General features: G+C 36.9%; 1 protein-coding gene across 1 annotated transcript; it reads left to right on the top strand.

Annotated features, from left to right (window-relative positions):
- Nucleotides 1-8,444: 8,444 nt before the first annotated feature.
- On the top strand, nucleotides 8,445-21,889 carry LOC138712231 (serine-rich adhesin for platelets-like). Its single transcript, XM_069843785.1, has 4 exons — nucleotides 8,445-8,660; nucleotides 13,554-13,748; nucleotides 15,538-16,736; nucleotides 20,901-21,889. The coding sequence occupies exons 1-4, from the start codon at nucleotides 8,529-8,531 to the stop codon at nucleotides 21,760-21,762; spliced, it is 2,388 nt and encodes a 795-aa protein (XP_069699886.1). The 5' UTR covers nucleotides 8,445-8,528; the 3' UTR covers nucleotides 21,763-21,889.
- Nucleotides 21,890-22,987: the final 1,098 nt, after the last annotated feature.

Genomic DNA, 22,987 nt, shown 5'->3' with positions numbered 1-22,987 from the left:
CACCCGTTAGAAATAAATATAAAGTAATTACATAATTAAAATAGGACGTTTGATCCAGGGAACATTCGTGTTTGATAGAAGGATAAATCGTTTAATATGTTAATTAATTTAAATTGTATTTAAAATATTAAAATGCGATCATTTTGATCCAGAGACCACTCATTTGGTGCAATGACAATTCCTTTAACATGTTTCTTAATTGTTATTACCAATTATTTTTGGAAAAGCGAAAATTAAAAAAAAAACTTTGGCTACAGATTTATTATTATATTATATTATATTATATTATATTATATTATATTATATTATATTATATTATATTATATTATATTATATTATATTATATTATATTATTATTATATTATATTATATTATATTATATTATATTATATTATATTATATTATATTATATTATATTATGTAAAAAGTGTGTTGATAACGGATGTACTCGAATTAGAAAGTTTTTAATTTGTTGTGGGAGCTCTTGAATCTCAGGAGGAACAGCTTTTACAACAGCGCAACATAAGCTGCTTGGCTCATTACCCAATTTTTTTGCATTGCATTTATTGCATATATATTTTATGTATTTTAACACGATTCAATTGAGCATAGTTAAAGTTTGAATTATAAAATAATGGATTGCTAAGCTAACGTACTATTACTGCATACTAAATCAATACACTCTCGTTGTTCGTTAATTCTCTGAGATAAAAATGAATATGTTCATAAACATTATTTTAAGAAATACAGGAAATGAATATACAGAATAACCTATCAAGTTTTCTGTGCATAAGAAGCTATTTTAATCTTACCTGTCCTCAATTCACTCACAAGTTACTGTAATAACATTATAGCATTATGTCCATCCAGAGAAACTACACTTTCCAATGATGAAATAATAATTAATTATACAAATCGGTTAATTTAGCTTCCTATATTACTTCATACAAACACAGAAACATTGTCTGTAGGCTATGTTTCATAGCTTTCGATTGTTGTGTCCAAGGCCCCTTATAGACGAAGTCATTTGTTTTTTATTTCAATACACCGCCTTAGATGGCAGTTATTTTAATTTTAAAACTCATTTATCTCATTAAATATCAATCCTATCAAAATTTTTCAAAGAATAAAACTTATCAGAAATCATTTTTAAAGAAACTTTTGTTATGTAACATTTTTCACAAAAATCAATAATAAGCGAGATATTTCGATTTATTTAATTCAGGCCCCCTTATAACCCCCCTTTTAAATAACGTATTTTGAATGTCATATAGCCTAAAATCTAAGTTACAACGAACTTAATTTATGTTCCAATTTTCATCGAAATCCGTTCAGCCATTATCGCGTGAAAAGGTAACAAACATACAGACAGACAGACAGAGAGATAGACAGACATACAAACAAAAATTTCAAAAAAGCGATTTTCGGTTTCAGGGTGGTTAATTATACATGTTAACACCAATTATTTTTAGAAAATCGAAAATTACCAGAAAAATTTCGGCTACAGATTTATTATTAGTATAGATAACAGCATTGCTTTGTTAGAGATTGTTTATCGTTTGTCATTTGTCATTTGTTATTTGGAGTGCTGTGCTTGTAAATATGTCCTGAAGAAAGTTTGTGCTGTTTGTGGAATAAAGAAGATGGAGTATCAAATGAAAAAAAAAAAAAAACGAACACCTCCGACATATTCTTCTGTTAAGAGAGGAGCAAAGGCAGTGGAGGCGGCTCGAAATTTTTGTGTAGTGTACGGGACGAATGCTACCTGATAAAGAACAACAAGAAAATGTTTCTGTCATTCCAACACACAACACCTCGTACAAAAGTTAGTGTCCATGCATAGAAGATGATGTTACGCGTCTGGTGGGATGAAGAAGGTATTGTGTACTACGAATTGTTTCCCAGGAATGTAACCATAACTGCTGACATGTATTGCTAACGACTTAGATGCCTTGCGGCCACAACTGAAGAAAAACGACCGGGAAGACTGCATCAAATGCTACTGCAACACGATAATGCACGCCCGCATTCCTCTAACATGACGAAAGCAGCTATCCAGGAGTTTGGTTGGAAGGTGATTCTATATCCCCCATACTCTCCCGATCTTGGGATCTCAGATTTCCACCTTTTCTTTTCTTTATCCAAAATTTTTCAAGGGAACTCCTTTGATAACGAAGCTATTTACAAACTTGGCTTGACAAACTTCAAACCAGCAAATTGCTTCAGATGCGGAATCGAAAAACTACCCCAGGGTTGGCAGAGAGTCATAGGTAATATAATTACCTACTGATTAATTTCTGGCTTCTATTCATCTCAGATAAAAACTTTGTCACAGCGAAAACACACTAGAAAGTTTAACATCAACCCAATAATTTAATTTATTTCTTTATAGTGCAAGGTTTTGGTTTCTTATTTATCGATCAAAATGTTATTAATATGAAACTGTTATTATGAAGAGGTCTGCCACTAATATATATATATATATATATATATATATATATATATATATATATATATATATATACAGTACATACACACAATTATTCACGAAGTTCTCCCGCGGTTTATGGACGTGATTCCTGACGTTATATGGAACAAAAAATGTAAATAAATTAATGGATCACATTCATAATATTATGAAGTTACGGTAATTTGAAAACGACAGAAAAAAATACTTTTATTTCAGGATTTCACTAAAAAAAATGCAAAATATAATTAAAATGCGAACAATTGAATGCTTATGTATCAATTTCTTTCATTTAGAGTGGATTTAAATCACACTTTCGAAAAAGCCTCCCTGAATCTCAAGGTAACGGTCCGCACGGATGTGAACCGCACGTGTAGCATTTCGCAGCTTCACACGTTTGTTCCTTATTGTCGCCGCAGCATCCAGAATGCGTTGAAGCAACTCTTGTATGCTTGTACCTTACACAAGAGATAACAGCTTAAAAATTAAATTATGGTTTGTTTAACGACGCTCGCAACTGCCGAGGTTATATCAGCGTCGCTGGTGTCCAGGAATTTTGTCCCGCAGGTGTTCTCTTAGTGCCGGTAAATCTACTGACATGAGCCTGTCACATTTAAGCGATAACAGCTTAATAAATAGCGACTATCAACAACATGCACGTAGTTATGGTAACAAACATGCCTAGCGCTTCATTCATTATGACGCGTTTCGAAAATTTGTTGTAACTCCTTAATTATGAATGTGATCCCATTAACTTTTTACATTTTTTTTTGTTTCAAATAACCTCAGGAATCACCTCCATAAATCAAGAGAGAACTTTGTGAATCACCCTGTATATATACAGTATAATGTACTCTTCACTTCCTTCTTATCAGAGGTGGACATTTTATAACATATCATAATCACGATTACACGATTACTGCCATGATGACTAAAGCTATTAATAGAAGTGCGAAAAAAAGTTTTAATTTTGTCTATTAATTATCGTTTACAATCAACTTGATAAAAATTAGCATTTATCATAATGTTTAAAAGGTATTTGAAGAGTTCGCGGGAAAAACGATGAATGTCACAGTTTTGTTAAGGTTGATGTCATTATCTAATTCAATGAATCACTACGAAATTTAATGTTGTTCTTATGAAAAATGGTAAAAAGGAGAATTATCATCACAAATACAGTAATCCTTTCCTTTATTTTCTATAGAAACAGCACTACATCTTGCAGTTATAGACTCAATTAGATAATTATCTAATACTTAACAGAAATGTGACATTCATCGTTTTTCCCGCGAACTCTTCATTTATTTCAAATAAACTTAAAAATATGTAATTTTATAATTCAAATTTGCTTATTAATCAGACTATTCACAGTTTTGATCTGATAACCTAGTGACTTTTGGACTATTTGTCATTGTGGTGAATGTAAACAGTTTTAGGAGAATTGATAGTATAGCATAATCCACCCCTCACAATTTATTATAGTAAGACAAACGATTAGGAAAAGTACGGGAATTTTAATTGAAAGCAAGTAAAGAGATAGGTTTGGAAGTAAATCCCGAAAAGACAAAGTATATGAGTATGTCTCGTGACGAGAATATTGTACGAAATGGAACTTTATCCTTTGAAGAGGTGGAAAAATTCAACAACAGTAACAAAATATAAATGATACTCGGGAGGAAATTAAACACAGAATAAATATGAGAAATGCTTGTTATTATTCGGCTGAGAGGCTTTTATCATCCAGTCTGCTGTCAAAAAGTCTGAAAGTTAGAATTTATAAAACAGTTATATTACCGGTTCTTCTTTATGGTTGTGAAACTTGGACTCTCACTTTGAGAGAGGAATATCGGTTAAGGGTGTTTGAGAATAAGGTGCTTAGAAAAATATTTGGAGCTAAGAGAGATGAAGTTACAGGAGAATGGAGAAAGTTACACAACACAGAACTGCACGCATTATATTCTTTATCTGACATAATTAGAAACATTAAATCCAGACGTTTGAGATGGGAAGGGCATGTAGCACGTATGGGTGAATCCAGAAATACATATAGAGTGTTAGTTGGGAGGCCGGAGGGAAAAAGACCTTTGGGGAGGCCGAGACGTAGATGGGAAGATAATATTAAAATGGATTTGAGGGAGGTGGGATATGATGATAGAGACTGGATTAATCTTGCTCAGGATAGGGACCAATGGCGGGCTTATGTGAGGGCGGCAATGAACCTCCGGGTTTCTTAAAAGCCAGTAAGTAAGTAAGTAAGACTTGTCATGCACACAACAAAATTCATACCCTCAAACAAATTACGTTATTGCGCTACTGCTTCAGTATGGGGGAAATTATTACAGTTAACGATATTGCCAACTTGAATTGGAAGTTAAAAATCAACGTGAAACCATGGCAACGTCCACTGGCCATAAATTAGCTCTTGGTTGCAAGTTAAATGTTATTTCTGTGGCACTGCAGTGTGCTGACGTCTCAGAATGTACACACCCTAAATCCAGAAATAATATTTAAATATTTTATTAGTGATTTTATACCAGTATCCAGGATGTAACACTGAATTGGATTTCGTCCAAACTGTCGATTGGAGAATTCGTTCCACCATCCACATCATTGGAGATAAGCCAACCATTGCAGCCAACCGAGGTGGCATGTTCGGTTCAGATCGCACTGTTCCTTTAATGAGGCGTGAATGTGGCGGACCCAGAATAGCACGTGTACAGACCCGGCGCGGCGTAACCATTTGATGACGAACACCGAAAATGTGTCCAACTACAGATTTTGTGAGCAGAAGCACCCCATTGTCTAATTGCCAGTTTCTCCAAGAAATGTTCAATTTGGCTTAACTAGTGTTAAATTAACACCCTGTTTATTTTTAACGTTTTGTTAATGTATTTTCCATTTCTTCAACATCATTTTGTTTAAAACAACCAACACTTAACTATAACAGTCGTTAACACTATTTTAACCACTCAATAGCAGTTGGTAATGATTTTGCAAATGCAAGGCAATTTTTTATTGGCTAACATTATTTTTTAAATTCTGTATTGTGGAGTAAGTCATGAAACATGTATGAAATCATAACCTGATACAGTAGGCCATGAAAATAAAGAAAATAAATTAAAGTTGTAGGTGACTACTATTGAATAATAAGTTATTATTCCTTTCTCGTATAGTTTGCCTACGAAAATATGTTACAAATTATTGAATTATTTACAATAATCTTCCAACAAGAAGTACGGTAAGTAAATAAGTCATTTAGTACGTAGGATCATGTGATATCTGGTAACAGTTGGCAACACTGACAAGGTGGCATTATTAGCTGTTTAGCCCTTAAATTAACAAAATATTCTATAGGATATAATAGGTTATATGCTATAATTTTTAATAGAACAATAAAATACATTGGTAGGAAAATAAAAATTTCACAATACTATAATATTGTACAACATATAAAATATGGACATTGCGATAGTTGTTTTCTCTACGGTCCGGCAAGGTTTAATAAACCAGTGTGAGAAATGAAGCTTTGCCAATTTAAGGGTTAGGAACTGTTCTTATGTGACCCTCACTAAAAAGGAAAATAACAAGTAACTGCGACTCGCTTCCGTCCGGCAGGCAGGTCAGGCTCGCCGGGCCCCAACGAGAAGCATTGTACTCATGACGTTAACTTGGTAACATTTCGTGAATCTTCGTCGATAGCAAACATTGCATACCTCGCACCATGACAGTTCACCGCTTAAGTAATTTAAATTGTGGGGGCCCTTTGACGCCGGCCCAGGCTCACAATAGTTAGTGTCATACAATCTTTGACGTTTTACTGACACACATTGCGCCATATTATGAAATTTACTGAAACAATTATAAATCCAGTACACTGCCCTGAATAAAATTTACGCATTTTAAATGCGAAAAGAAAATTGCTGGGTAACGAAATATTGGTGGGGCACGACCCCAGTGGCCCCCTAAGGACGAGCCGCCCCTGTTATTTACGTATTTCCTAACGTATATAAAACAACACAATTAAAAAAAACATGGTTTATTTAACGGCGCTCGCAACTGCCGAGGTTATACGCCGGTGTGCCGGAATTTTGTCACACGGAGTTGTTTTACATGCCAGTAAATCTACTGACATGAGCCTGTCGCATTTAAACTCATAAATAAAGCAAATAGATCAATAAAATAAATGGAGTAAAAATTAGGAGTTAAATAATAATAATAATAATAATAATAATAATAATAATAATAATAATAATAATAATAATAATAACAATAATAATAATAATAATAATAATAATAATAATACTTACTTACAAATGGCTTTTAAGGAACCCGAAGGTTCATTGCCGCCCTCACATAAGCCCGCCATCGGTCCCTATCCTGTGCAAGATTAATCCAGTCTCTATCATCACACCCCACCTCCCTCAAATCAATTTTAATATTATCCTCCCATCTACGTCTCTGCCTCCCCAAAGGTCTTTTTCCCTCCGGTCTCCCAACTAACACTCTATATGCATTTCTGGATTCGCCCATACGTGCTACATGCCCTGCTCATCTCAAACGTTTGGATTTTAAGTTCCTAATTATGTCAGGTGAAGAATACAATGCGTGCAGTTCTGTGTTGTGTAACTTTCTCAATAATAATAATAATAATAATAATAATAATAATAATAATAATAATAATAATAATAATAATAATAATAACCCAAGAATATATTAGAGAAAATGACTAACATAATAACTAGTAATAAACGAATTAGAACTGATTGGCATCAACAATGATTTGTTTTCTGGTGTTCATATGATCACATAAATAAATAACATTCTATTTGGGAGTGGCGAAGACCATTGACTTCAAGTCAATTACAAAGGAATTCTCTGTATAGAAATTTCGAAAATGTTTGTGTTGAACACCTGATCGATAATAAATAATTCATGTTAATTTATAATGTGCGCCTGTGTTATCTCCATCAACCAAGTAGGCCTACCATTTTTGTGTTGAAATTTTTCTCAAGTTCAAGGCTCATTCTATATTGTCCAATCGTTTGTATTGACTAATCCTTGCTGGACATTATGTTTTTTTATTGTCAAAACACTGACTTCGTTCGAGGCACACTATCGTTCAAAGATATCTGACCTACAATTTTCTGATCGCGTAAGCGAACTTCCTAACCATGGGATTTCTAAACAAAACAAATTGACAAACTTTGAAACAGTTCCGCTAGTTCTCAATAGGTGACACCACTATTGGGACGGTCAAAAAAGTGTGGGAGAAATTGATAATATAAATTAAGCATAAATTATTCTCATAATTAACAATATCAGCGGTCGCGCAAGTCATACGTATAAAATATGTCAACATTTTTGACAACTGGCGCGACTGCACCAGTGTGTATATAGAGTACACTGACGTTCAAAGATATCTGAACCTACTAATCGATAGTAATCGATAATTTGTTGGTGTGGATTCTGTAGTTGTTCCTTCTATGAATAGATGGCGACTATAATTGTCACTGTTGCCAATAGTAGGTAAATATACCTATGTCATATTCCAATTTTTCATCATACGATACTGATTGTAAAACAAACTCTGACTGGAAACCGCTGATATTGTCTATTAGAAGAATAGTTTATGCTTATCTATATAATCATTTTCCCTGACACTTTTTTTGTTGGCTCCCAATAGGGGAGCTGTTTCAAAGTTTGTCAATTTATTATATTTTTAGTTCTGACATCCCGCGGTTGGAAAGTTCGCTTATACGATCATGAAATCGTAGGTCGGATACCTTTGAACGTCACTATACCTGGTTATATTATGAAAATTACGATAATTTTCTTAACAAATTATTGCAGGAACTATTTATTATATAATTTCTTACACATAATCTGTTAACAATATAATTACATAATTTTAGGGAATTTAATTTCACATGTTGGCTAGCATTATTTGTCTATGTTGGCTAGAGTGCAAATATGGCAATATTAACCGTATTAACCGCTAAGAACGGCGAATGGCGACAAAGTGTATTTTAATGGCGTCGTTGTTGTAAAACGTGAAATAAAAATGGAATCTATCGATATGAAATTAATTTGTAGGCTATGTGCCAAAGAAGACAGGTTTTGTATAGAAGTGTTTGGTGACGATGGAAATAAAAATAACATATCGAAGAAAGTGAGGCTTTGTTTACCTATTACAGTAAGTAGGCTAGACCTAAACAAATTAGTTATGAATTTGTAAATACACTAACGTGTCGATATTCTATAACATTCATTGATGTTGTTTTACATTTCCTCGTAATCTATAGATATTCATTTGAGTGGACTGGCGTGAAGACATTAAGGTTAAAAATGACCTATATGTATTATGCTCGTATAGTTGGTTGGTGGAGCACTGAATCCCTGTTGTGATTTGGAGTTGTGCTGTATATCAATATTTTATGAATAATGCAGAATCGTACTTTATATAAAACGCAAAACAGAATAGTAAACCGTTATTTATGTAACGTGAGGATTGTCCGACAACACAGAAAGAATGAGCACGTAATTATAAGTGCACAGCTGCGAGTGTTGCAAGTACACAAAATGTCAACAGTGCTTTAATTAAGGTTACGATGGAGTGTGGATATCACGCTATCACAATGTTGCCAGTTTAGTGCAACGCGCGCTTTACTGGGATACGGGGGAATGTATTTTCATATTGTTACATGATCATCAAAAACACCGCGCTATATAAGTACGAGCATCTGTTCGAAACAGAGCATAACTGATTATTTCAGGTGCAAAAATTGTCAACAAGGCACTAATTAAGGATATGAAAACGTGAGGTCAGAGGTTTCCTGCCATTAAAATAGTGCAGATTTAAAGCAAAGTGCGGTCTTTTACCCTGGAAAATCGCAATAAGCAAACCGTAGAAGCTTCGCCCACCACTTCTTCCACTTTTCCTCTCATAGCTCACCAGACACTCTACGTGATAGGTGAGTGTTGTGTCGAAGTTGGGTGAGGATAACTTCACTTACTGGCGCTATCTTTATTGCGATTTATCCTTTTCCCTCGTTATGCGCCTTCTTCAGAGTTAACATTTGCATAATACGAGTAGCATAGGGTATTAAGCTCATGGTTTTACTTTACGGAGCCCAATACGTACTTTCCACAGAGTGACCTAGAACTATTCACCTATTGTACATAGTAATGAATGGATGTATTGCCGCCATATTGTACACATCATATGCCATGAGCGAACGAACCTTCATTTAAATGTTACAACACAAAATCGGATTGTTAATTATGTCGATAATAATCTCTGTCTCCACTGGCACTAAAATGCTATCTTGCTGGTGCAGTTCAGGCCCTTAAACACCCAGTGTTCAGAAATGTGCACCTCCACTGGCACTAAGATGCTTTCTTGCTGGTGCAGCCCTGACCCCAAACATCCAGTGTCCAGAAATGTGCACCTCCACTGGCACTAAGATGCTTTCTTGCTGATGCAGCCCTGACCCCAAACATCCAGTGTACAGAAATGTGCACCTCCACTGGCACTAAGATGCTTTCTTGCTGGTGCGGTGCAGGCCCCAAACACCAGTGTCCAGAAATGTGCACCTCCACTGACACTAAAAATGCTTCTTGCTGGTGCGGTGCAGGCTCCGAACACTCAGTGTCCAGAAATGTGCACCTCCACTGGCACTAAAAATGCTTCTTGCTGGTGCGGTGCAGGCTCCAAACACTCAGTGTACAGAAATGTGCACCTCCACTGGTAATAAGATGCTTTCTTGCTGGTGCAATCCAGGCCCAAACACCAGTGTCCAGAAATGTGCACCTCCACTGGTACTAAGATGCTTTCTTGCTGGTGCAATCCAGGCCCAAACACCAGTGTCCAGAAATGTGCACCTCCACTGACACTAAAACTGCTTCTTGCTGGTGCGGTGCAGGCTCCAAACACTCAGTGTCCAGAAATGTGCACCTCCACTGACACTAAAGCTGCTTCTTGCTGGTGCGGTACAGGCTCCAAACACTCAGTGTCCAGAAATGTGCACCTCCACTGACACTAAAACTGCTTCTTGCTGGTGCGGTGCAGGCTCCGAACACTCAGTGTCCAGAAATGTGCACCTCCACTGGCACTAAAAATGCTTCTTGCTGGTGCGGTGCAGGCTCCAAACACTCAGTGTACAGAAATGTGCACCTCCACTGGTAATAAGATGCTTTCTTGCTGGTGCAATCCAGGCCCAAACACCAGTGTCCAGAAATGTGCACCTCCACTGGTACTAAGATGCTTTCTTGCTGGTGCAATCCAGGCCCAAACACCAGAGTCCAGAAATGTGCACCTCCACTGACACTAAAACTGCTTCTTGCTGGTGCGGTGCAGGCTCCAAACACTCAGTGTCCAGAATTGTGCACCTCCACTGACACTAAAGCTGCTTCTTGCTGGTGCGGTGCAGGCTCCGAACACTCAGTGTCCAGAAATGTGCACCTCCACTGACACTAAAAATGCTTCTTGCTGGTGCGGTGCAGGCTCCAAACACTAAGTGTACAGAAATGTGCACCTCCACTGGTAATAAGATGCTTTCTTGTTGGTGCAATCCAGGCTCCAAACACTCAGTGTCCAGAAATGTGCACCTCCACTGGCACTAAAAATGCTTCTTGCTGGTGCGGTGCAGGCTCCGAACACTCAGTGTCCAGAAATGTGCACCTCCACTGACACTAAAACTGCTTCTTGCTGGTACGGTGCAGGCTCCAAACACTCAGTGTCCAGAAATGTGCACCTCCACTGACACTAAAGCTGCTTCTTGCTGGTGCGGTGCAGGCCCCAAACACTCAGTGTCCAGAAATGTGCACCTCCACTGACACTAAAACTGCTTCTTGCTGGTGCGGTGCAGGCTCTGAACACTCAGTGTCCAGAAATGTGCACCTTCACTGGCACTAAAACTGCTTCTTGCTGGTGCAATCCAGGCCCCAAACACTCAGTGTCCAGAAATGTGCACCTCCACTGGCACTAAAACTGCTTCTTGCTGGTGCGGTCCAGGCCCCAAACATTCAGTGTCGAGAAATATGCACCTCCACTGGCACTAAAACTGCTTCTTGCTGGTGCGGTCCAGGCCCCAAACACTCAGTGTCCAGAAATGTGCACCTCCACTGGCACTAAAACTGCTTCTTGCTGGTGCAATCCAGGCCCCAAACACTCAGTGTCCAGAAATGTGCACCTCCACTGGCACCAAAACTGCTTCTTGCTGGTGCGGCCCAGGCCCCAAACACTCAGTGTCCAGAAATGTGCACCTCCACTGGCACTAAAACTGCTTCTTGCTGGTGCGGTCCAGGCCCCAAACACTCAGTGTCCAGAAATGTGCACCTCCACTGGCACTAAAACTGCTTCTTGCTGGTGCAATCGAGGCCCCAAACACTCAGTGTCCAGAAATGTGCACCTCCACTGACACTAAAACTGCTTCTTGCTGGTGCGGTCCAGGTTCCAAACACTCAGTGTCCAGAAATGTGCACCTCCACTGGCACTAAAACTGCTTCTTGCTGGTGCGGTCCAGGTTCCAAACACTCAGTGTCCAGAAATGTGCACCTCCACTGGTAATAAGATGCTTTCTTGCTGGTGCAATCCAGGCCCAAACACCAGTGTCCAGAAATGTGCACCTCCACTGGTACTAAGATGCTTTCTTACTGGTGCAATCCAGGCCCCAAACACTCAGTGTCCAGAAATGTGCACCTCCATTGGCACTAAAAATGCTTCTTGCTGGTGCGGTGCAGGCACCAAACACCAGTGTCCAGAAATGTGCACCTCCACTGGCACTAAAAATGCTTCTTGCTGTTGCGGTCCAGGCCCCAAACACTCAGTGTCCAGAAATGTGCACCTCCACTGGCACTATAAATGCTTCTTGCTGGTGTGGTGCAGGCCCCAAACACTCAGTGTCCAGAAATGTGCACCTCCATTGGCACTATAAATGCTTTTTGCTGGTGCTGTGCAGGCCCCAAACACTCAGTGTCCAGAAATGTGCACCTTTGCTGGCACTAAAAATGCTTTCTTGCTGGTGCAGTCCAGGCCCACAAACACCTATTGTACGGAAATTTTCACCTGGACCTCTCAAGTGAACTTTAGTACTTACATTACATGTCTCATTAGCACATGCTGTTATGGTGCTGATAATCCATTCATTGCTTTGTACAACAGGTCAATGTGTGAATAGTTCTAGATTATTCTGTAGAAAGTATTGGGTGCTGGAAAATAAAACAACGTTCTTGGTACTCCATAATATTCATAGCACGTAATTGATAAAAGAGAAAATGATGGGCACCTTCTTTGATCTAGTTATTCTGTAGAATTATCACCTTTTTTTTTTTTTTTTTTTTTTTTTTAATTTCTGCATTATGTGCCATTTCAGAATGGGAAATAACGATTCAAGTATAGGAACATTATCATGGCATTCTGGAGCTCTTCTAAAAAAATTCACAGGGGCAAAAGTTAAGCTTCATATTGAACATAATCTCCTGGATTTGTAATAGGCTTTACTGAATAAACTTCAACACTTACTACTTTCTCGCAATGAAATTGAAGTAATCCCATTTTTGTTAAATGAAATGTTACCTTGTCATTGAAGATAAATGGATTATATTTAGTCCAAAATTGAATTATAGTTTTATAATGAAACATTATTTTGGTATTAGTTCAGTTTCTGGACCTATAAATTCTAATTGCAACATTTATGTAGGGTAGCACTGTTTATGATTTATTTTGAAGTACTATTTCTTCTTTATTTCGTTCTATACAAATATTTCGACGAATGTATGCTTTTAATTGTTACAGGCCTAAAAACACGAAAACTGTCGGATTTTGGGAGTGTTTATTGTTAATGTTTTCACCCTGTGTTTTGTGCCCTGGACATTAATGAATTAGTTGTCATAACTAAAAGAGATGTACCGTATTTTGTTCTGTATGTTTACTTTTCATATGCTGATAGTAATTCTTTTAGCAATAAACAATTTATATTGCTATAATTTGTCTTCTTAGAAGTGGTGCCACAATACTAAACCAGTATGCCACAATACTATTTATGTAGACTATACTTATCTTGTGTTATTATGTTTCTTGTTCCAGATAAAAGAAGATGATGAATACCCCAAACAAGTATGTTTGAGTTGTTTAAACAAATTGGACACGAGCTACGAGTTATATTCAGGATGCATGAATGCGCAAACAACTATAAAGAAACTAGTTGCTCTACAAAAGAATTTATGCCGTACAGATGAGCCAAGAAATGTTGCAGTTGAAGTTGAGACTCCTGTTCAACAAGTAAGAATATGACTGCATTTTACTTCCGCCTTTTTTTTTGTTTTCTATGCTACTCCATTTATGTTCCAAAATTTAATTTAATAACTACTGTGCTCCAACCACGAGAAAGTCTCCAGGGAATGAGAGGGAGCGGGGTGATGCTGTGAATGAATGTTGATGTCTTAAGATGTCATAAGGTTACACACGTGGGTACTCGTATCTCTATTGGCTAAGTCTCACAGCACAAACAATAACACTGATATAAACATTTTTATACTACCCTAGTTACAAAATTAGATCACAGTTAATCTCCTGGTCTTTTGATCCCTCCGTACAGGAAATAACATAATGCAAGAGAGCGCATGATTTTTAAACGGACGTTATAAATCTGATATTATCTATCTACTTTGCTCCATTAGATGACGCAATAGTAAGCACATTCCTTTCACGGTTTATCTCCTGGTTGGAGAACAGTAGTTCAATTTGAAGCATATGAGTACTGTTATCTATGTAGCAAGTAAAACTAAAAATTGTTTAGAATTAGAAAATGTGCTTTGCTTTGACGTACACTTTGAACAGAAGTTCTTGAATGAATAACATATTTGTGAATTATTTTGGTATAGTAATCTTAAATTTAATGGCCATCAATTGCATTATTTCAAAGATGTTGGAGCAGAAGTTTAGAGAAAGTGAAGGACAGATTAACTGCATGAACTAGTTAGTTGTTGTACAACCCTATGTAATTAATTATTGAGTTTTAGGTAAAGCTAAAATTAATTCGCGATAAATTTGAAATAATATCTTGCCCACACAGAATAAACTGATGATTTTCATTAAGAACTGTTCATCAACTTCATGCTGGAATGCATTATTTTATTTTCATTACTGTAATCTCCAAATATGCGTGGATACGCGAAACTGCAGATAAAAGCAAATCTTATAAATATCTACCGGTAATTGATAGGTTGCTACTGTAGCATGTGTCAAGACAGTGAAAGGTAAATAGTGGGGGTAATGCCACTAAGCACAGTATTGGTGAATGCGATTAAATTTTAGATTTTCTATAAAACACTTCATATTAATACACAAGATGCTAAATTATGTAAAAAAAAATAATAGTGTCGCTGTTGTTAACCCTGGATAACTGAAACCGGAATACAGATTCTGCAGATCAGATGGGATTGCTATATTTAAATTTTGGTGATCTGGTTTTTGAAGATCGAGTAGCACGTCTTTTAGACATGTGATTTTTTTAATCTATCTCTTTTACAAAGATGTATGTTGATAAAGATTAATACTACAGGTAGTACTGTACCATTAAAATCTGAATTCCAAAGGTGACTGACTGGCCACTTCTGAATGAAATGATTCCAAAACGAATGCTGTACAATGTGTCATTGCTGAGTTATGGCTATTTATTGGCATGTCATGCAACATTTTTTGCTTCTATACTATCGCCACTCCACCACTTTTACAACAGTGACTCATATCTCTGTTAGTTCTCTCACAGTGTGAGTTTCTAATCTCGTCTAATTTTGTGGCATACTCTGAGTGAATTTGGTTTTCTACAAGCAGCGCAAACAAAGACATATTCATTGTGTGTGGCATGTCATAATGCATTGCATTTAGTTGTTTATAACGTCATTAAATTTGAAAATTTCTGCGTTAATTATTCTTTTGATCCCTGTTATCAATGTTACATCAAATAAAATTATTTTACCTAAACAGTAACTTGTCCTGTTTATAAAATTTCTTTGTCCAGTTACACATTTATGAGCATGTTTTCTGAGAATTTGTTGTTTATTTTCAGACAAACTTCATTGCACAGCAACATTCTTCCCTCAGTAGCAGTAATCCTGTAATGAGAATTGGAAAAACTGTTGTATCGCTGCAGAATTCTTCTAGTGACCTGCAAAATTCAGAATCTGAACAACCAAGAAGAAAAATAAGAAGGTTAGAAAGTGATAGTGATGATGATGATAATGATGGTAATGATGGGTCAAATGCGGCAGATGATGACATTTCCACTAGAAGTCCTTCTCCACTGGAATCTGCTCCATTAGAAGATAAAGAAAATTGTAGTGAAAGTGTAAGGACTAATCAGCAAGTTCCTCAGTTGGAAAATACACGGACTGTAGCAGCTGATGCATTGCCATTAGTGTATGTTGCCGATAATGTAGGTTCAGCCACTCTGTTGAACCAGCAGTTAGGAACTTCGAGTGTATCAGCAGTGTCCGGCTTAAATGTAGGGAACAGTCCTGTCACAAACACATCCTCATTTCTAGGAACAGTGCAGGCTATTACAAATCCTGGGAACCAACTGCAGCCTGTGTCATTATCTTCAGTTTTTGCTTCAGCATTGAGTTCATTTAACGGACAACCTGGCCAGTATGTAATGGCTTCCTCAAGTATTAATCCGTCGGTCCCTCTAGTGATCCAACAGATAACTGCGCCAAGCCAGACAGTACAGTCTGGTTTAATAGTGCCGATAGCACATACGTCACCTACAGTAACGAAGGTGACAACTTCAACAGTTTCAACCTCTGCGAACGTTTTAGAAAAACAGCAAGATTCATTCATGCATTCATTATTGAAAACACAAAAAAACCAGCAACTGCATTTGAAGATTCAGGTGCCTCAGCAAATATCTGCTCAGACACAGACTGGAATGAAACAACAGTTTTCCACTGCTGATGAAGTTTCTGTTCCTTCATTAGTTGCAAAACCCACAGGTCAAGTACGACCCAATACTGTAACTAGCAGTGGAAGACAGAAAGATTCGAGAAATATACTTCCAGTTCCCAGTGTCAGGAAAAATTCAGCTTCATCAGCTATTGTAACAACTAGCATGAATGTTTTAACTTGCAGTCCATCATCTGTAGCAGGTTTGACTGTGCCTCCTCTTGTGGTGTCATCGAGGATTCCTCAGGTGTATGTTAAGAATAATCTTCAGAACAGTGCTGCCGCTGGTGGTTTACAGTTGGCAGGTCAACAGCAGTCATCTGCCAGGTATGACATCTATTTTAGTGTTATATCTGGCCGGTTGCATGAAACTCAAGGTATCTATTCCATAGCTATCTGTTCCATAACTACAGAATGGACAAATCTGTGCTCGTTTATGAAAGCAGATCTATATAGACAATTGCTGTACAGTGTACATTCGATAACACACTTTAAATTTGACTACTAGATGGTGACATGTGTTTCCAACTTGATTTTGAGCAGTCTTGCACACTTAGTGAATTTGAACGTCAATTTAGCTACAAAAATTACTCATTTACTATTTTATATAGAAATTTATCGACTTTTCAACTTTGTAAGGGACAAAAATATATCAGCCATCATCAATGGTACAGGTATTTAACGACTTCAATAGTTTCTTTAAGGCCTTCCATGAATTGGAGTTGCTAACACTTACTGTATGTAATTACTTTCTCTGAAAATTACTACTAAACGTGTAAGAAATTTCGAGATTTTGAAGATAATTTAGTTATTTATAGGAATGTTTTTTGCACAACTTGCACTTTTCTGTTCTTATATTATTTCAAGAATTCTTATTGGGATAATATTATCACCTATTCATGCTAACGAAGTTTATACATATGCACTTACAGGATATAATCTTTACAAGCTATGGCGATGATAAAATAATGTAAGAATAAAGAGAGCTGACGAAAACATATGAACTTAAAAGAGTACAGCAAAAGAAAAGAAGAACAAGGAAAAACAAAAGGATGATTGGCTGGAGCCATTATTACTTGTCTAACACATTATCCAATAGACTGCAGAAGTCTTTGGAATTGTAGGCCCTTATTTTGAAACTTAATAGGCTTGGTGGGAAAAAGGGTTTGGAGATTTTGATTTTAGCTTTTGAATTTTTGCAGTGTGTGTGGGTTTGTAAAAATGTAGATTTGACTCTTGTATATGTGCTTTTTTTTTTAAAGTATGTTATTTTACGACACTGTATCAACATCTTAGGTTATTTAGCATCTGAATGAGATGGTGATAATGCCGGTGAAATGAGTCTGGGGTCCAGCACCGAAAGTTACCCAGCATTTGCTCAAATCGGGTTGAGGAAAAGCCCTGGAAAAAACTTCAACCAGATAACTTGCCCCGAACAAGATTCGAACCCTGGTTTTGCGGCCAGATGCACTAACCATTACTCCACAGATGTGGACTGTATATGTGCTAGAAACAGGAAAATATAGAAGAAACTACAGTTCAAAAGTATTGGAAAGCACGACTGCTAATGGCTTCATTGCCAGATGCAAGGCACTAGACAACAACAACAACATATTTGTATAAAAGAGCGTGGGTTTTACAAGGAAAACAAAAAGAAAAAAAAAATTCATAGGCTTAACATGTATCTTTATCTTATGAAGAAAAAGTATAAAATCGATGTTTATATATATATTCATGAATACTTTACTTTACTTACTTACTTACAAATGGCTTTTAAGGAACCTGAAGGTTCATTGCTGCCCTCACATAAGCCTGCCAGCAGTCCCTATCCTGTGCAAGATTAATCCAGTCTCTATCATCATACCCCACCTCCCTCAAATCCATTTTAATATTATCCTCCCATCTACGTCTCGGCCTCCCTAAAGGTCTTTTTCCCTCCGGTCTCCCAACTAACACTCTATATGCATTTCTGGATTCGCCCATACGTGCTACATGCCCTGCCCATCTCAAACGTCTGGATTTAATGTTCCTAATTATGTCAGGTGAAGAATACAATGCGTGCAGTTCTGTGTTGTGTAACTTTCTCCATTCTCCTGTAACTTCATCCCGCTTAGCCCCAGATATTTTCCTAAGCACCTTATTCTCAAACACCCTTAACCTATGTTCCTCTCTCAGAGTGAGAGTCCAAGTTTCACAACCATACAGAAGAACCGGTAATATAACTGTTTTATAAATTCTAACTTTCAGATTTTTGGACAGCAGACTGGATGATAAGAGCTTTTCAACCGAATAATAACAGGCATTTCCCATATTTATTCTGTGTTTAATTTCCTCCCGAGTGTCATTTATATTTGTTACTGTTGCTCCAAGATATTTGAATTTTTCCACCTCTTCGAAGGATAAATCTCCAATTTTTATATTTCCATTTCGTACAATATTCTGGTCACGAGACATAATCATATACTTTGTCTTTTCAGGATTTACTTCCAAACCGATCGCTTTACTTGCTTCAAGTAAAATTTCCGTGTTTTCCCTAATCATTTGTGTATTTTCTCCTAACATATTCACGTCATCCGCATAGACAAGAAGCTGATGTAAACCGCTCAATTCCAAACCCTGCCTGTTATCCTAAACTTTCCTAATGGCATATTCTAGAGCGAAGTTAAAAAGTAAAGGTGATAGTGCATCTCCCTGCTTTAGCCCGCAGTGAATTGGAAAAGCATCAGATAGAAACTGACCTATACGGACTCTGCTGTATGTTTCACTGAGACACATTTTAATTAATCGAACTAGTTTCTTGGGAATACCAAATTCAATAAGAATATCATATAATACTTCCCTCTTAAACGAGTCATATGCCTTTTTGAAATCTATGAATAACTGATGCACTGTACCCTTATACTCCCATTTCTTCTCCATTATCTGTCGAATACAAAAAATCTGATCAATAGTTGATCTATTACGCCGAAAACCGCACTGATGATCCCCAATAATTTCATCTACGTACGGAGTTAATCTTCTCAAAAGAATATTGGACAGAATTTTGTACGACGTCAACAAAAGTGATATTCCTTGAAAGTTACCACAGTTGGTTTTGTCCCCCTTTTTAAAAATAGGTACAATTATAGACTCCTTCCATTGTTCTGGTACAATTTCTTTTTCCCAAATAGCAAGTACAAGTTTATAAATTTCGCTATATAATGCACTTCCACCCTCTTGTATTAATTCTGCTGGAATTTGATTGATACCTGGAGACTTGTACTTTTTCAGATTTTCTATCGCAATTTCGACTTCTGAAAGCGTGGGTTCGGGTATAAATGGCTCAGCAGTTTGTATTTCAATTTCTTCCCGATCATTTCTATTTGGCCTATGTACATTTAGTAGTTGCACAAAATAGTTTTTCCATCTGTTTAGGATTGATGGAGAGTCTGCAAGCAAGTCACCATTCTCATCCTTGATCACGTTTACCCTTGGCTGATATCCGTTCTTAAATTCCTTTATACCCTTATATAAATCTCGAATGTTTTTATTCTTACTATTTGTTTCTACCTCATTCAGCTTTTCCTTCAAGTAACCTCTCTTTTTATTCCTAAGTGTACGACTTGCTTCCCGTCTTTCATTGAAATAATTCTCTCTCTTCTCCTCAACTAGATCCTGTAAGAATTTCAATTTTGCCTGTTTCCTTCTTTCTACTACCATGCAACAATCTTCATCAAACCACGGTTTCTTTTTCTTCGTTTCATAATAACCTATGCTCTGCTCAGCTGCAATTTTGATACTATCTCTGATATTTTCCCACACGCTATTAACATCTAATTCTTTCTCAACTTCGTCGGAACTTTCTAAAGTTGCAAACCTATTCGAATACTTTGGTTATTATAATTCTGTTATTAAACAACTTTGATATTGTGTACAATAAAATTATTTGTCAGTGTATTAAAATGTTTGACAGATCCTTCTTGCCCATTTGCATTACAAAAACAGCTTGTCCGGAGAAGAGTTAATGCAGAATCATATTGAATGTTTTGTGCACCTACTGTACAGTTTTGTATGGAAGAGTAAGCCAATTATTTTGACCCTGTTATAAATCTTAGTTGTTATTGGGACAGTTGCAGGGGGTGCATGATAGTGTCGCAGTTGAGGCATGTTGTTACGTCAGTAGGTCATGGGTTCGATTTCTGATGGGGCCATGGATTTTTCTCCATTGATCTAATCCTCCTGGCAGCACTATGGCTCTAGGGTTTACTCAGCCTCTTAATAGAAATGAGTACCAGAGGTATTTCTTGTGGTTAAAGGTGACATTCACGTAGGACTGACATCCCTACTGCCATTAATGCCATTTGTCTTTAAAGGTGAGAATCTTAACCTCCCACAACCCTGGACTGATTTGGCGTGTAATGGAGTTGACTTATTGTGGCAGTTGCAGTTAATACTTTCACAGCATGATACTAGTGCCCAAAAACTAATTATTATTGTTATTTATATTTTCAGCGTCCATCCTTCTACATGTGTATGTCACAAATGCCTGCAGTTAAAGATGACATCTCCTGCTACCACAACAACCACCACCAGCAGTGTTTTATACACGACCTTATCTGGTAGTAGAACTATTACGACTTCAACTAATATCAGACCCACCACTATGAACAAAGGAAAGTTCCCAGCTTCTGTCAGTAACATAGTTACATCTTGTGAACCAACTTCAGTTAGTATGACACTATCTAGTAACTCGTCTGTAGATGTTAATTCCATGGGAATGCCAAAAATTGCGAGTGTAAGCAGTATAGGATCAATGAATTCTCTGCCAGACACACTGGGTACATTCATTCCTGTTTCAGTAGCAGATATAAATAATGTAAATTCTGTAGCAACTTTTACAGTTGCTAATTCTTCGTCTGTTAAAACTTCTACAGTGAATACAGTGACTACAATGTCATCATCTGTGAAGACTACAGGAACACTGTCTACAACTACTACTACTAGTCTTCAGCCTTCAGGTTCCAATAATACGTACGAAAATGATCTTGCTTGTACAGAAGCACTTCCAACAGATCTGGAAACAAATGAAGACACCACTACAAGTCTTACATCAGTTTCCACTTCAAATTCCCTTTCTTCCGCTACCACTATCACGCCCTCAGATCGTGCAACTGAAATTCTGGATGTTAATTATCCTGCTAAAAATAGTCAAGGCTATCATCTTTGTCCTTATTGTAATAAATATTTTCCAGAGAGTATCATTGTACATCACAAAACACTTCATTTTAGAGAACGTTTCTTCTGTTGTATATCTTGTGGTAAAAATTTTCGTACAGAAGTTGGCCTAGAGAGTCACAGATGTGATGCAGAATAATTGTGGCTATTGACGTTCAAAATTCTGTTTTATAAAGTAGTATGTCTTCGAAAAGCTACTACCTTTGCCATAATTTAATAATAGACATTATAGTGATCTGAAAATTCAGCATCTTCTTTTATCAAAATTAGCATCTAATTTATCAAAATTACTGCATAATCTCATCGCTGTACCTCATGCTTTTATGAAGTGTTTTGTGATGTACAATGATACTGTCTTTTTTTTTTCCACCCAACTCGGCAATTACAAAACTTGCAAAACACTGTTAGCACATGTGTAGCATACGACCCTTGACTAGCATATTACTGAGCCCTTTCATAAGCATCTATAACCATGTGTCCCATATCAGCAGAATATAATTCAAAGACAAACCTCCAGCAGCTCTTCAACATTGGAGAGTCACAAAATGAGAATTGGCAAACAGCATTAGAAATTAACCCAAGTATAATGCTATAATCCACAGTAAACAATACAAAGTCAGTCATAGAATTTGTATCACTACAGGAATTGATTCCTTTATCAATTATGTCACATGCAGCATGAAATGAAACGAGATACTAGTGTATTAAACAACAATTAAAATCAAACTACGCTTGACTCTCTGACAATATAACAATCTAAGTGGCAACATCATGTATATCAAGTTACATTGGCTGAGGGATGCAGGGTGCAGAGGGAAGTACAAAAATAGATGTTATGAAACTATCAAAAGTTCCTTCTTTGCCTGCAGAGGTAGTGGAGGATGTGAATGACCACTTCTTGCCTGGGTGGTGCACTGCAACTTTTCTAACACTGCAGACATCCAATGTTTCGAAGCTCTGTGTTTCCTCCACTGTAAGATAAGTAAGACCTGATTTTTTGTAATAGACGAAAAGATAGATTCCATTTTTCATGCCTTCTCTGATAATGGAGCAAACATGAAGCTTTGGAAAATTGATAGCTTCTACATGTATTATATGGTGCAGAAATTTCATACAATAGAATAATCGTCAGAAAAATATTAAATATGAAATCTATAAATTTTCATCAGCACAGATAATGAAATGGCAGTTGGATAGCTTAGTTAGTGGAGCAGTTGAGTATGGACTGAAAGGCTCTGGGTTCAATCCAGGCTAGTAGCAGGATTTTTCTTGTTGCTAAAACTTCTAGAATGGCCCCGAGGTTTACTCTGTCTCATATCAAATTGAGTACCTGTTCTTTCCAGGTGTAAAAGGTGATTGGAATG

Source organism: Periplaneta americana, chromosome 13 (assembly GCF_040183065.1).
Source record: "Periplaneta americana isolate PAMFEO1 chromosome 13, P.americana_PAMFEO1_priV1, whole genome shotgun sequence".
Classification (NCBI taxonomy): domain Eukaryota; kingdom Metazoa; phylum Arthropoda; class Insecta; order Blattodea; family Blattidae; genus Periplaneta; species Periplaneta americana.
The sequence above is the reverse complement of the archived record's forward strand: the minus strand, read 5'-3'. Positions and strand labels throughout refer to the sequence as shown.

Coding starts and splice junctions, on each gene's coding strand:
- LOC138712231 (XM_069843785.1), top strand. CDS start 8,529: ATGGAATCTATCGATATGAAATTAATTTGTAGGCTATGTGCCAAAGAA. Junction 13,749..15,537: donor TTGAGACTCCTGTTCAACAA/GTAAGAATATGA, acceptor GTTTATTTTCAG/ACAAACTTCATTGCACAGCA. Junction 16,737..20,900: donor CAACAGCAGTCATCTGCCAG/GTATGACATCTA, acceptor TTATATTTTCAG/CGTCCATCCTTCTACATGTG.